The 13,320-nt window shown below is 36.8% G+C and overlaps 2 protein-coding genes across 3 annotated transcripts; one reads left to right on the forward strand and one right to left on the reverse strand.

Moving 5' to 3' along the window:
• The first annotated feature begins 464 nt into the window (after positions 1-464).
• Positions 465-8,072, forward strand: LOC111323904 (uncharacterized). Of its 2 annotated transcripts, XM_022927350.2 has the most exons (7): positions 465-806; positions 1,387-1,753; positions 2,236-2,274; positions 4,253-4,324; positions 4,846-4,935; positions 5,728-5,944; positions 6,553-8,072. In XM_022927350.2, the coding sequence occupies exons 1-7, from the start codon at positions 584-586 to the stop codon at positions 6,814-6,816; spliced, it is 1,272 nt and encodes a 423-aa protein (XP_022783085.2). In that variant the 5' UTR covers positions 465-583; the 3' UTR covers positions 6,817-8,072. The 2 variants fall into 2 exon arrangements, with proteins under 2 accessions (XP_022783085.2, XP_022783086.2); XM_022927351.2 differs by lacking the exon at positions 2,236-2,274 and having other exon boundaries at positions 466-806.
• A 1,351-nt stretch (positions 8,073-9,423) lies between these two features.
• On the reverse strand, positions 9,424-13,313 carry LOC111323884 (RING finger protein 11). The gene is made up of 3 exons (XM_022927326.2): positions 13,084-13,313; positions 12,860-13,002; positions 9,424-11,207 (listed from the first exon to the last, which is right to left on the reverse strand). The coding sequence occupies exons 1-3, from the start codon at positions 13,186-13,188 to the stop codon at positions 11,027-11,029; spliced, it is 429 nt and encodes a 142-aa protein (XP_022783061.2). The 5' UTR covers positions 13,189-13,313; the 3' UTR covers positions 9,424-11,026.
• Between the last annotated feature and the right edge of the window lie 7 nt (positions 13,314-13,320).

A 13,320-nucleotide genomic window follows, 5' to 3' on the forward strand; every position in this document is an offset into this window, starting at 1 on the left:
AAATTTCCCGCCTTTGCGAGCTAGTTTGGACCATCTGAGAGTTAATCGACCGTAACATATAACTTTCCTCTCCGTTTCCGGTGTTTTCACATCCTCCTTTTGACAGGTTTCGTGGAGGTGTCTCTATGTTGTAGTTGTGATCGGCCATCCGTCAAAAGGAGGCATCTGTAATATAGGCTAGCAACGAAAAAAAATGCAAATATATCTTAACGCAAATACGAAGTCAGAACCAAAAACGAAGTACATGTTCGTTTCTACTCTGTTGTGGGGGTCTAAAATGCTAAATAGGGCCTTCATCACGAAGACAACATCGGGGGAGCTCGGATTTCGTAATCGGAAATCTGCCCGAGATTCAGATGACCTCCTTCTGACAGATTTCGGAGTGCGCTTTCCCGTCAGCTGAGGCTGACTGACTGTCATTGACCATGATTCCTTGCGATCTTCACCCGCGAAGTTCGCTCCGAGCATGCAACGCGCGAGAGCGAATCCATCGAGGAGTGTAATTTCTGCGATTTCCTAGCTGAGGAATTGTTTGCAGCACAATCTTCCACCATCTGTGCTTGTTCCTCTGCATCCTTCCACAATGGAGGTGGAATACAGCATAGGAGTGAATAATCGCTTCTTAGCGTTAGGACTGGATGATGAAGATCCTGAGGAGACCTTGCTAAAGCAGGAGAAAAAGGAGGAGCCGTTCAAGAAGGAGAAGGCGAAAAAACAAGACAAGAAAGCTGCAAAACAGCCAGTCAAAGAAACGAAGCCTGCCGCAGGGAGAAAGGACAATGTAAACGAAGAGCCCAAGAAAGAAGGTTTGTATCAGCATGTTCTCGTCGAAATGTCTAATGTGCAAGTTGTACCGTGACGCCATCGTCTTGTCAGATAGCATGTGGAACCTTCTTCTCTGTTTTCAGCTGACATTGCTGTGTAGTTTTTCCAGAATTCTTTTTTGGTTTTCCATGGGTTTTCTACAATGAATGTCTTTAAAGGAATTACTCACCGTGTACAGCCCTTTTTCGTGGTAATGGTCACATGTTTTTGTTCCAAAGCGACGAAAGGTACGCCAAATTTTCCATGCAGGGCTAGTGCGGTGGGTAAACTGCGAAATTTGTTGCACTGAAATGAAGACGACTTGAAATCCCCAAGTGATAAGAAATTGTCAGTATCTCATTGTAATGCGTATTTTATGTTTTTTATCAGACTTAATAGTAACCAAGTGGAAAATATAATCTGTTTGAGGCACGTGTTGTTTTGTTAGGCTTGTGGTGGGCTTTATTTACGAGTTAACACATAATTTTGAGGCAGAGATTCGATTGCTTCGACTTAGCGGAGATGTTTAATGCAAATGAAAGAAGGGTTTATTCGGTGCTTATATATTCTATTTTTTTGCAGAAAGAACAGATAGCAGGCGTGGTGGTCGCGGCAAAAGCGATGTAAGGAGAGAAAACGAAAAAAACACTCGTTTGACAAACGGTCCGAGCGAGAGAAGAGACCGAGATGACAACGCTTCAAGAGAGAGGCGAGGTGGTGGATTCGGCGGCGGATTCCGAAGGAGAGATGGTCCTCAGGGTGATGCTGACTCTCCTGATAAAGAGGCAGCCGAAAGGGAAAGAGGAGGCTTCGAAAGGGGAAGAGGTGGCCGTGGATCGCGGGGTGGAGGTGGAAGAGGTCGTGGGGGATTCGGTCCTCGTGGTGGCGGTGGTGGTGGTGGTTTTGGCAGGAAGCGAGAGTTCGAAAGAAGAAGTGGAAGCGACCGCTCGTAAGTTTGTGTTGTGAATGTTTCCTTTGAATCATATTTAACTCGAAAAGGAAATTTATTCAGAATTGAAAGTTATGTTCTCGACATTACGTTCTTGCCGACTTAAATTGTACTTTTTGAAGTACTTCAAATTTCCTATTCATCTAATATATGTTGTACTGTAGCTTCAAGAGTACAGAATCCTTCAGGTACAAACAGTGTCATTTTAAGGGAGTTTTTAATGTTTAACCATCTAGAAAGGGGGGTCCTGTTATTTTCAGAAGTGCCAAGGGTTGCTTGCTTGTTGAACTTTAGGTAGATTTCATGAATGTGTCACAAAAATAACATCTGTGAGTAAAATCTTAAATAACAGGGTTGCCTTATTTCCTTTCTCTCTTAATTTTAACGATCTAATCCTAAATTCATTTTGTGGGATACCTCTCTTTTCTCTGGAGAAGTAATTATATGTGTGAAAGAAAATATGTCCTCTTCTTGTGGTCTAGGGCCCCCCGACTGGACAAATCAAGTCGCGGGGACAGAAGGTTGGACAAACATTCTGCTTTCAATTGCTCCTAGATAATAAATGTAAATCTTTTCTTCTTGGTTATATTGTGGAAACTAAATGTGTGAACCTGGAGTTGTTGAAACATACTAAAAAGCAGTTGATATTCAGGTGGCACACATGAAAACCCACAATTGCGTAAGAAATGGAAAAGGGTCTTGCTTAGTGTGATATTGCTACATAAATTTGAGTGTGGTTTTTTTTTTTTTTTTTTTTTCCATGTTAATTCTAACTCATCTAGCTTTGGAGACTGCACTTTATACTGAGTTACCAGCAGAGTAACCCACATGGAATGTTGAAAGAACACAACAAAAGTTTGTAGATTACTTGCCTCTGGCTTGTTATCTACAAACTTTTGAGTGTTCTTCTAATAGTCCAAGTGGGTTATTATGCTAGTAAAGTAATAATGAGAGTGGTCCATCCCTTTTGTAAAAATTAACTTTAATTTCTGTGGGTTTGCCTTCGCAAAAAACATGTTTTTGATCAATCAGGAGCTCTCAGTGCCTTAGTTATTTGATAATGGTTACCGTAAACGTCCATGTACAGTGGAACCCCTCTAAACCGGAATGGTCTCTATACCGAACCTTTTTTTTTTTTTTTTTGGGCCCCAAAATCTGTCATAAATTTTCTCTATTTTTAACCTCAATAAACTGGAACTCCTCACTTTTGGAAACCGGACGCTTTTTTCAGTCTGTAATCACATACTGACAAAGAAATTGACCTCATTAAACTGGACGTGAAAGTTTTAAGCTTGCCTGCAAAATCTAGAGTACTAGAGGGGCATTATTCTGTGTGTCCTCACTAAATGATCAAATTTGAAAATATGGCATCTGTGTGGCTGACCCTCAAAATTTTCAGGTCAGATTTTTTGTTCATTTGCGATTAAGTTAGACCTTGGGGAACTCAGAATGTAAAGCAGCAATGCTATAGAATACTCTGCTTGGAAAATAATGGATATCAAGGTCTCAAAGATGACAATAAGCGCTCAAGTCAACGACACTACAATTCTCTAAGGCAATGCGAATTATGGACGTAAAGTGAAAACTGAACTTTCGGACTTCAAGCAGGGCCTAGCGACAATTTGATGATTCGATGGCCTGGTGAATATTATGTCCAAGTAACAATGTGTTCAAAAAGTATTGTTTCATAAAAGATTTTGCGTCAAATCGAAGTTTTTTCAGAATTTTCAACATAATGCTGTGCAATTTTCTGGCCTTGAAGGCAAGTAAACAATGATCTAAGCATGATGAATTTTACCGCGTGGGCTTTGTACACATAAGAAATTCATATGTTTTTCGCATATAACAGTAAATCAAAAACTGTTTTGAATTAATCTGTCATCCCAAAATATTTCTTGATCATTTTCATCTTGCTTCCTATTGATAGATTCCATGGAACTTGAGATCTCTTCACTCACAGACAAATTTGCATGTTCACTTTTGAAATATGATCCACATGCCCATTTGCACACGTGTGAAAATATTTAGTGATTTTTATCTTTCATCTTGATTTTTGAGTAAAATTAAGACGCACCTATCGCTTTTTTCGTCGGAAATAAGTTCTTTAATTAGTGTTCTTTCTCTGGAGCTTGTTTTTTTTGGAAAAGATGATTTTTAAAAATTTACAGCGCATTGTTTGCTTTCTTGGTTTCTCCAAAATTGTGACTTTTCGTAGGCACGTGTGACACATAGGTGTCAATGGGTTAAATTTATGATAATATTTTTTATCCATAGCATTTGGTAACTAGTACTTAGTTGTGCATTTTGATCCATTTCTGTACAAGCAAGGCTACCTTCTTGTAATAAATTAAGTTATCAACAGCTTCCTCTTGTGTATTGTTTCTGTTAGAATTATGGCAGCTCCTTGTTGGCTCTCAACTTTTTCCTGTTGGTAAGCTGTAGTATTGGTACTTAGTTGTAGACCTCTATTCATGTGAGATTTCTCTTTGCTGTTTTTAGTTCAGTGAAGCCTCATGAAAAACGCGATGGAGGTGGCCAGTTTAACTGGGGAAGTCCTACAGAAGGTGCAAGGTAAGTTATGAAAGGAAGTATTCTTGAATCTTATTGAAGACAAGAACTGTATATATTGGTTGAGGGTTTTCATGGCTATGTGGACCACATTTATTCTGTTTGTCCATGGTCCAAGACACCCATGGAAATTAATTGTATATTATGTGAGATGGGAGGGATCTTGACTAGTCTTGGACGGTTAGGGTTAGCTTGTATGACCCTGTACACACTTTTATTGAAAAACATCAATATGTGAGTATCCCCTTGTGAGAGTCATACACAGTGGAGCAAGCAGGGCTGGGAAAGGGTTTACCACTTTGTGCATGGTCTTGCAAGATGTTAGCTGACAGAAGAAAGGAAGAAAGATAAAGAGTGAGAATGGTATAATAATGCTTTTTTGGCTTAGTTGAGTCAGGGTGAATGGTTAAAGGCTCAGCTGCTGCTTTTGTCATCCTTACCCATCTGTGTTTCTTGACCATAAGCCAAGTTTTATCCCTGGCACTTCCTCTCAGGGAATAAGTGCAACTTGTTTTTCCTTGCAGTGAAGAGACAGATGTTTTTCCTCAGAGTGAAGTGACAGATTGGGCTGAGGCTTCTCCTGATCCAGATGCTGTGAAAGAGAAAACAGAAGAGTGAGTTGAATTTATAAAAAAAAAAATGTAGTAGAGTTTTTAAGAGTCTTTAGATGTGGCCACCAGGCGCATAGCATGGTCATACACATAAGTACATGATCTAGAAACCTAAGTAAACTGAGTGAAAAATACTGGGTTCTTTATTTCTTGTTTAAAGTAGTTGTGTGAATACAAGCAAAGAACAAACCGTCTTGCCCTTATTTTGAGCAAACTTGGTGCAAACACAACATTGTTTTCAAATTTTTCTGGTCACTTCAAGTATACATGTGCGTATATGCATGGAGGACGCTACGTGCCTGGTCACTTGTGAATTTAAGTTCCTCTATCTCATACTAAACCATTCCTTTGGCCTTTCACTAATACCTTTCAACAATATTTCAATGCTTAATTAATGCTGTACTTTCTGATCTAAAATAGTTGCTACTCTTTAGTGATAGTAGTCTGAACACTTAACATTTGTAATCCTTTGTATTGGCTCCTAAGGGAAATAAGTTTTCCTTGTTTTAAGTTTGATACCTTGAACCCTTCAACTCTCAGGACATAACCTTGAGCAATTTCCCCTAACAATATCAGCATATGAAAAAGATAAGTGATAAGAACTACTTACAATATCAGTTGGGCAATTGTTAGTGGATCCAATACCAAACTCTCCAAACTAACATGAGAACTGTATGGCAGACAGTAAAGAGAATTATTTATGAGATCTGGGAGTGATAGGGTTAAGACCAACCTAAAAACCTACAGACACAATAAGTTGTTGTGCAAAAATGTAATAATCAACACTTTATTTAGGGCTCAAGGAGAAGATAAAGAAAATGAAGAAAGTAAAGCAGAAGAGGTTCCAAAGGAAATGAGTCTAGAAGAGTGGAAGGAGTTACAAGAAAAGGAAAGAGCTAAGGCGACTTTTGAACTTCGCAAAGCTGGTGAAGGGGAGAAAAAAGGAATGTGGAAAGATACAAAAGTTCTCAAAAAGCCTGTTGAGGAAGAGGGAGAGTTTGGAGCCAGAAGAGTAAGTCAACATAACTTATCCTACTGTAGGTTGGAGAAATTGAGAGTGGTCGAAGGAATAAACAAATGTTAGAGAGATTGAGAGAGAATTTGTTCACTTCATGCTTGGGTTAGTCATTTTGTTTTGTTTTTCATGAATATGAATCTTATTTACCAATTAAAACTAAAAAAAGTTGTTACATCAGGAAAATCAACTTATGAGGGTAGATCTTGGTAATTGAATATGTACACTGGAAAACTGTCTCATCAAGAACTAATAACTATTTTCATCTCTAAAATTCTACAAAACAACTAAGCCTTTTTTATTGTAATAATAATAGTAATATAATCATAATAATTAAAATAACATTTTATTAAAAATCATCAGAAATATTTACAAACTTATGATAAAAACCTTAAAAGATCTAAGGGAAAAAAGAGGCTTTGTTTGAATTCTAAAATCTTGCTAGTTCCTTATCAATTTTAAAACTTTTCTCTGAAATTTTCAGCAGAACTCTTTGCAAACATCATGAGCCTCTCTAGTTTAGTCATTGCAACCTGAGTGTTTTACAGCAGCAGATGGCCACTTTCTTGGAAAACATTGTTGCAACAGTTCTTGTTATCTTGTAGGTTATTGAGGTCAAAGAAAAGACATCTGGTCGTGTCAAACAAACCATTGACATACGTGTAGATTTCAAAATGAATAATGAACCAAGGAGGGGAGGCCGTGGTGGCAATCGTGGAGGAAGAGGTGATAGAGGGGGTCGTGGTGGCCGTGGAGGAAGAGGAAGAGGAGGTGGAGGGCGTGCAGGGTTTAGTAGTCGTGGAGATTCCAGTGAAAGTGGTACAAACTTTGATTTGACTGCAGAAGAAGAATTTCCTACTCTTGGCTAACAAGCTGCCTGTTGATAACCGTTTGTTCCTTTATTGAATGCTGCACACATTAAAAAATAAGGAATAAACTTCGCTTGATGTAATTGACCAAAGAGAAGACAGTTTCTCAGTAGTTACCTCTCTATTATCAGAGGTCTTGAAAAAAGACAATCTTATTAAATGAACAAGTGCCATTAGGAGATGCACTTGACAAGTCTAGGGATACAGTTCATTATACTGCTCTGTAATGTTGGGTAATGTCACCATCTTAAACAATTTGCTTCAGACTTGCTAATTTAAAATGCTACAAACAATAAAATTTGATGAGTGTCGGAAAAAAAAATCATTCTTTCCCATCGTCTATTTCCATGCATCAACTTATGCCCCAGTTTTCTTGCCATACACAGTGTTGATACCTTAACTTGTTAAGAAGGTGAAAGTCGACATGTTTTTGGGATTGAAAATTTTTTTTAACCCTTTTGACCTCAGTGACCAGTGTATAATTTCTCCCCACAATATCGTCCCACAAATCGCACATTTAGATCAAGAGAATAAAAAAAATGATGAACAACTACAGAAGCTCTAGATTGTTAAAAAAAAATTTCCGTGTTATTACTGTAGGAAATGTAAAGAGAAAAGGTGGAGGGTAAGCATACTGATGTTAGGGAGTAAAGGGTTTGAACGAGAGTAAAATTGGACACCTGATAGTCCCACTATACTATTTTTAGGTGATTCGAATGTCAATCTGGAATATCTTAACTTTGTTGTTTTTTTCATAATTTATTGAAGTGCCCCTGTTTCATTTTGCAATAGTTTATGGCTAATGCTTAAGTTTGAAATGTAGTGATTTGTTCTCTGTACAATTTGTAGGTTCATGTATATGTTGCAGATTTCTTTTTATCTCTGGTGATTAGTAAGATAAACCATTATAGCTGCTGCTAGGGTGTAATAAAAATTGGGAAGAAGACGTGGGTCATTTTATGTGAACTTTGGGTAAAAAGCATAACGGGATTAAAAATATTGTGTAATATGTTTACAATGTACGCTCGTAGTATTCCTGGTTTCCTGATCTCAAATCCCACTATAGTGAGTAAGAATTACTGAACTCAGGAATTATCAGCAAGGATATACTGCAATAAAACAAGAAGTTGACAAATTACATATGCAAAGATTTATATTCATGGTTTCTCAGTTGCCACTAAATTTGTGCTTTTTTTGGGAAATTTTTCATTTTCTTGCATTACTGGAACATGATGATAAATTAAACATGTCAAGTTCATCTAGTCCATTGTTTTTGGTCGGTCTTGTAGTCTTTCAGTTACTCAAACTTTACATACGTCTTAGCCCCATACCATACTTAATTTTGGCCCCTTAAGTTCATTTTGTCTACTTTTTCTATCAATAACTAAAGGGGTTGTGCCCTTTTATCTTACAGTAGCTCTCTCGACCCATGAAATCTAATGCACTGAAAATCAATAGTCTTGATGTCTATTACTTCATCCATTTGAGTACTGAGATTTGGTGTTCAAAAATATTCCCCAGTTGATAAGTTGCTTCTTTACCTTGGCAAGAACTATGAACATTGGCAATAAATTATATTGGTCATCAATGGAGTAAAAAGTTTGGCTGAAAAATGATGAATAATCAGAGCAACTTCTGGAATAAAGATAAGACTGGGTTGTTCAAAGCTATGATTTTGGAACTAAAAGCTGTAAAAGAAAATCCAGTGTAATTTCTTATGTCAACAATGTAGTGAAAGGATGCTCTTAAGAGACTAGAGGAAATTATCCCTGGATTAAAATTTAAGCTTGGGTTAGCACTACTTGGTCATCAAACAACTCAGTTGGCCCATGATGAAAGTGTGTGTGATGGTTAACCTTTTCACTCCCAGATTTCATCATTTATTCTCCTTAGTGTCTGTTCTACAATCCTTATGATGTTCTGTCTGGAGGTTTGTTATTGGATTGGCTGATAATCCCTTAATTGATTCTTTTCTCAATTCATCTCCTTGTCTGCACGATAATGTACTGATAAGGAAATGAAAAATTCTGTCTTGTGCAAATTTGAAGGGTTAAGTGGATGCAGCTAAACTACTAAATGCTCCTTCCAAATTGCCTTGTGCTCCTTGGTAAAACAGCAGGTAGAAGTAAATTTTCTTCAAAAGTACCTTGATAGGGTTTCAATATGTGCACCCTTTCAGTTTATGTAAAAGAGTCCTTGAAAGAGAGCATCTATGTTAAAAAGCAGTAATACTTTACCATTTATAATTATGTTAGGGATTTGTTGAGTTTTGCATTATGAGTAACAAATCTACATGTTTAATAGAAGTGAAAAGTTCCTAAAGATACTGTTGTGCTGTGTTGGTGAGAGGTGCATTGCAGGGTATCAGAATAGATAATTTGGTTTTATCAACTGAGTTCACTTTGATAATGTAAATTGACCACTGTAGAGAGGTTGTAGGGTTAGCGTTTTCAGCATTAACCCTTTGTCAGAGCACACCTTTGCTGACTGACTTTTTTGTGCCATGATACAGCCTTTTTACAAGCACCTAAACTTGTAAACAATTACCAACAAAATTCTTGTACAGGATTTAAAACATTGGGAACAAGGCCAAGAAATAACTTCCACTTCTATATTTTCAAATTTATTTACAAGTCTCAATAGGTATTTTACATTTTAAAATATTAACTTATTCTTTAAAGTTGGCTATATACAAAACTTTACTCAAAAGAGGAATCATGTACATAGTTTGTTATCTATGGCTCAAATGAAAATTAAAAAGTTTTAATTTGAGCTAGTTAGAAAGTGTTCAAAAGACTCAACCTTCAAATTTCAGTAACCACATGTTTAGTGCAGTTGCCATTAAATAAGAAAAAAAATTGAACACAAATTTCTTTTATGTACAAAATGCTGCAGTGGCAATGTTGAACAAGAAGATTCTTTTTTAAGCTTTGCAAATTTTCCAAATGCAAGCTTTTGTCAATCATAACAATAATTTACAGAAAAAGAAAAGCAGTCAATTTTCCTTGTTAGAAATTAGAAAGGAAAATTGTTGATGACTATTTTTAGTCTGAGGTTGAACAATTTGGGAGGGCATCAGAAAAATACACCAACACCTGTGAGCAATTTCCCACTGCAGTTTTAAAGAATGTGTTTGGAAAAAGTAAAGACTTAAAAAATATGGAATTTACAGGGCTTTACATATGTATAGGGGAAGGAAAACCAAGTCTTTGCCTCACAGTGGTGATATTAACATGCTGACTAAGTGGTAGTTCATCTATACTGTGCAATCCTGACTAAAAAGGCTATTGTAAAGCTTTAATATTTACTCAATATAGAAAAGTTGAACACTGATAGTAACTATAAAAGATTTGTGATGAATTCTTCTTGTGTAACCATAGCCTTTGGCATGCAGTTACAAAATACAAGCTACCAGTAGGGTATAGTAATTACCAAGTTTGAGGATCCCAGTGGAAACTGCCTTGGCAAGTTGGGTTCCCTCATTAAATATTATTATTATTAATAATCAATAATCCCATTGTGCTAACAACAAAATTGAACTAGATTCACATATTCAAAATGGAAGCTGGTAGGCAAAGGACCTCACTTTGATTTCACTCTGGACCCAGCTCTCCAGGTGCAGTTTGACTAAAACATGATCTAGTAATAGCAGATGGGTTGAACCTCTAAAAGACTGACTTCTTCTTTCACATTGATACATAATTTGGCTGAGAGCATTTGGATAAAAAGTAGCATTGGAGTAAAGAGAGAATGAGAACGAGATTTTTCCATCTGTACATTTGAAATGTCTAAAGACAAAGAAAATCACCTAAATGAAAAATATACAGCTCCCATTTGATGAAAACATTGTCAACCATGAGTAAAAGAAATGAACATGGATTTTTTTTTAAGAGTAAGTATGGGAAGGAAATAAGAAAATGAGAATAACTCAAAAATTAACAAACAAAACGAAACCACAGAAACATTGTATTGGCCATGTTTCTTTGAACATGAAATGGTGTTACCATAAAAACTTTCAAAAAATTACTAAATGAAACCTTAATTAAGTTACTATCAGAAAGTGAATTACTTTCTTGAATCCTCTGGCAAACACCAGACTGATTTACAGAAACAGGGATGCATTTACTAAATTAGCCCCATGTTTTTGTAAAAAGAGGCATTAGAAAAAATGTCTATCATTTGTCTCTTCAAAGACATAATTACATTGCTATTATTCTGTTGATGCTTCATAGTACGTTGAGAGTAAAGCTGCCTCTACAGGTTCCATACACGATGGACAGGTGAATGATCTCACAAGCCAATCCTCTATACAGTCTTTGTGATAAATGTGCATGCAGGGAAGAAACCGTATTGGATCACCCATAGCAAAGTCTGTCATGCAAATAACACACCTGTTTGAAAGAAAGTAAAGTCACACTTTAAGCATAAATTTTCTTCATCACAGACATCATAAATTTGCCTTTTTCATGCTTAAATGTCTGAACTAAATTATACTGTGGATTTTAATTTGTAGATTGTAAGAATATATTGCAGCAAATTTATGGGCGAGTTTAATCAGTGCCTATGCTTGAATACTCATCTCAGTGACTGGTAAAATATGGTATTAGAATTACTTGTTCAAAATTAGTGTTCGAAAGTTCAGTTTCGCGACTGATGACAATTTCTTGCACCCCACAAGGATAGTTTCCCACAGATTGCTTAATGGTTACCCTAGTTAAGAAAGACATATAAGACAGACAGTGTGCCTACTCATGGTTTGTGTTTCTATATTACCAATCAAAAACTTGGAATAAAGAGGTCTCCAAGAGCCCATTTTGATGTGTTGTTCCATTTGGATGTAAGTAGTTCAAGGACAATCACAATATCGTTTCTAAAATATATTGATCACCAAAAAATCCTTTATACGTGCATGAACGTGACATACAATGCATATTGTCATGTGAAGAACACAAGCCACGGTCAGAAGCTCTTGACCTGGAATTGTGCAAGTTCCAGTGATGAAAAAAAATGTTTCTCCTTTTGAAAAAAGTAACTAATTTGTGCTTTTGGGTCTTCCATTGCATTGAACCTCAGACGCTTAGTCGTGTTCTGTGGTTCCCCAACCGATCAAATATTACACATCAATTCAGTTAGAAACTGCTTCTGTAAAATATTAATACCTGACATTAATTCAAAACTTTTTACATGTAATGCAAATGAACATAATCGTATGGTGAACAAACACAAGGCAGGCCAGTCACAAGGCAGGCCAGTCACTTAAAAAACACTTAACATTCAAACATAATTCTGCTGTGGTTTCAATGCATTCCAAGTTAAAACAACATCGCTAATTCACAGCGAGGAAAAATATTCAACAAAAGTCGAATAGGTGAAACTCTTGGTCCGCCAAATTCATTCATCAATACGGAGATTTCCAGGTAATGCAATTTGTTTCTTTGTAAGAAAGTGACCAAAAGCTGCCAGCCTAAGAAGATAAGGAACCAAAGACCCTCTTGTTACCGGAAGTGATGAGAGCAGAGTGAACAATAGACCAAAGTTCTTTCATGAAGATCGCTTGTATTTATCGTAGTCCTTCTTGGAAAAAAAAAAAGCCCGAAATGGAAACGAAACTAAAAGTGCAATAGTTGACATTAATTAAAATTCTCAAGCAGGCTATGGAATAAACAATATATTGGCTTTTCTTGAAGGAACATGTTCCCCTCAGCGAAATCAACAGACCGCTTCCTCAATCACATGTATTTACGAAATAAAGTGAAAGAACAAACAAAGCAAAATTCTGATGTTGGTGTTGTAAGTGCTCCAACATCATGTTAGCAAAGAAACATTCCAGTGTAACGAAGCTTGCTCGAGGAAAATATTCCTAGCATGTTGTGGCTCAATAAACAACCTAAGCGAGCGTTCTGAATAAAATATTCATCGCATTTCACTTACTTGAATAATATTTTGCTAAAAATCTACATCCTTTTAAGTCAGTATTTAAAATACCTTGGAGGTATCCTTTCTTAGCGCAAATTATTTGAAAAAAAAAAGTGATTTAACATACTCTCTCTTTTTCCCTTTCGATCCATCGTATTTTCCGACTGGAAGATGTTGTATCAGGCCTAAACGCTGGGCTAAACGAATCTGCTGTTCTTCAGACAGTAGATGAGGAGCGTGTTGACTTTGTATAAAGATTGGCGCTTCCTCCTGAAATGAAAAATGCCTTGAGTGACTTAAAATACTCGCTAAAGTAATCAAACGCGGCAATATGTGACAACGTTTTTCGACCTGATATGGCGGTGGTGGCTCGCCTGTTGTTGGTGAGTCTGCACTTTCTTCATCGTGTAGAAGAGATATATCGTCTTGCCCAGAGCTTTTTAAACAGTTTCCCATTATGGGTTAAACTGAAGCTCCACAAATTCGAGGCAGATGACTGATTAAACTGAGGCGCTTACTAAACTCACACCGGCCAGCAACTGTCTGTTGAAAAATTATTCTCAAAACAAATGTCTTGCTGTCGTAACG

Source organism: Stylophora pistillata, chromosome 11 (assembly GCF_964205215.1).
Source record: "Stylophora pistillata chromosome 11, jaStyPist1.2, whole genome shotgun sequence".
Taxonomy (NCBI): Eukaryota; Metazoa; Cnidaria; class Anthozoa; order Scleractinia; family Pocilloporidae; genus Stylophora; species Stylophora pistillata.

Coding starts and splice junctions, on each gene's coding strand:
- LOC111323904 (XM_022927350.2), top strand. CDS start 584: ATGGAGGTGGAATACAGCATAGGAGTGAATAATCGCTTCTTAGCGTTA. Junction 1,754..2,235: donor AGAAGTGGAAGCGACCGCTC/GTAAGTTTGTGT, acceptor CTTGTGGTCTAG/GGCCCCCCGACTGGACAAAT. Junction 4,936..5,727: donor GTGAAAGAGAAAACAGAAGA/GTGAGTTGAATT, acceptor CACTTTATTTAG/GGCTCAAGGAGAAGATAAAG.
- LOC111323884 (XM_022927326.2), bottom strand. CDS start 13,188: ATGGGAAACTGTTTAAAAAGCTCTGGGCAAGACGATATATCTCTTCTA. Junction 13,003..13,083: donor AGCCACCACCGCCATATCAG/GTCGAAAAACGT, acceptor TTTTCATTTCAG/GAGGAAGCGCCAATCTTTAT. Junction 11,208..12,859: donor TCGAAAGGGAAAAAGAGAGA/GTATGTTAAATC, acceptor TCTTTCAAACAG/GTGTGTTATTTGCATGACAG.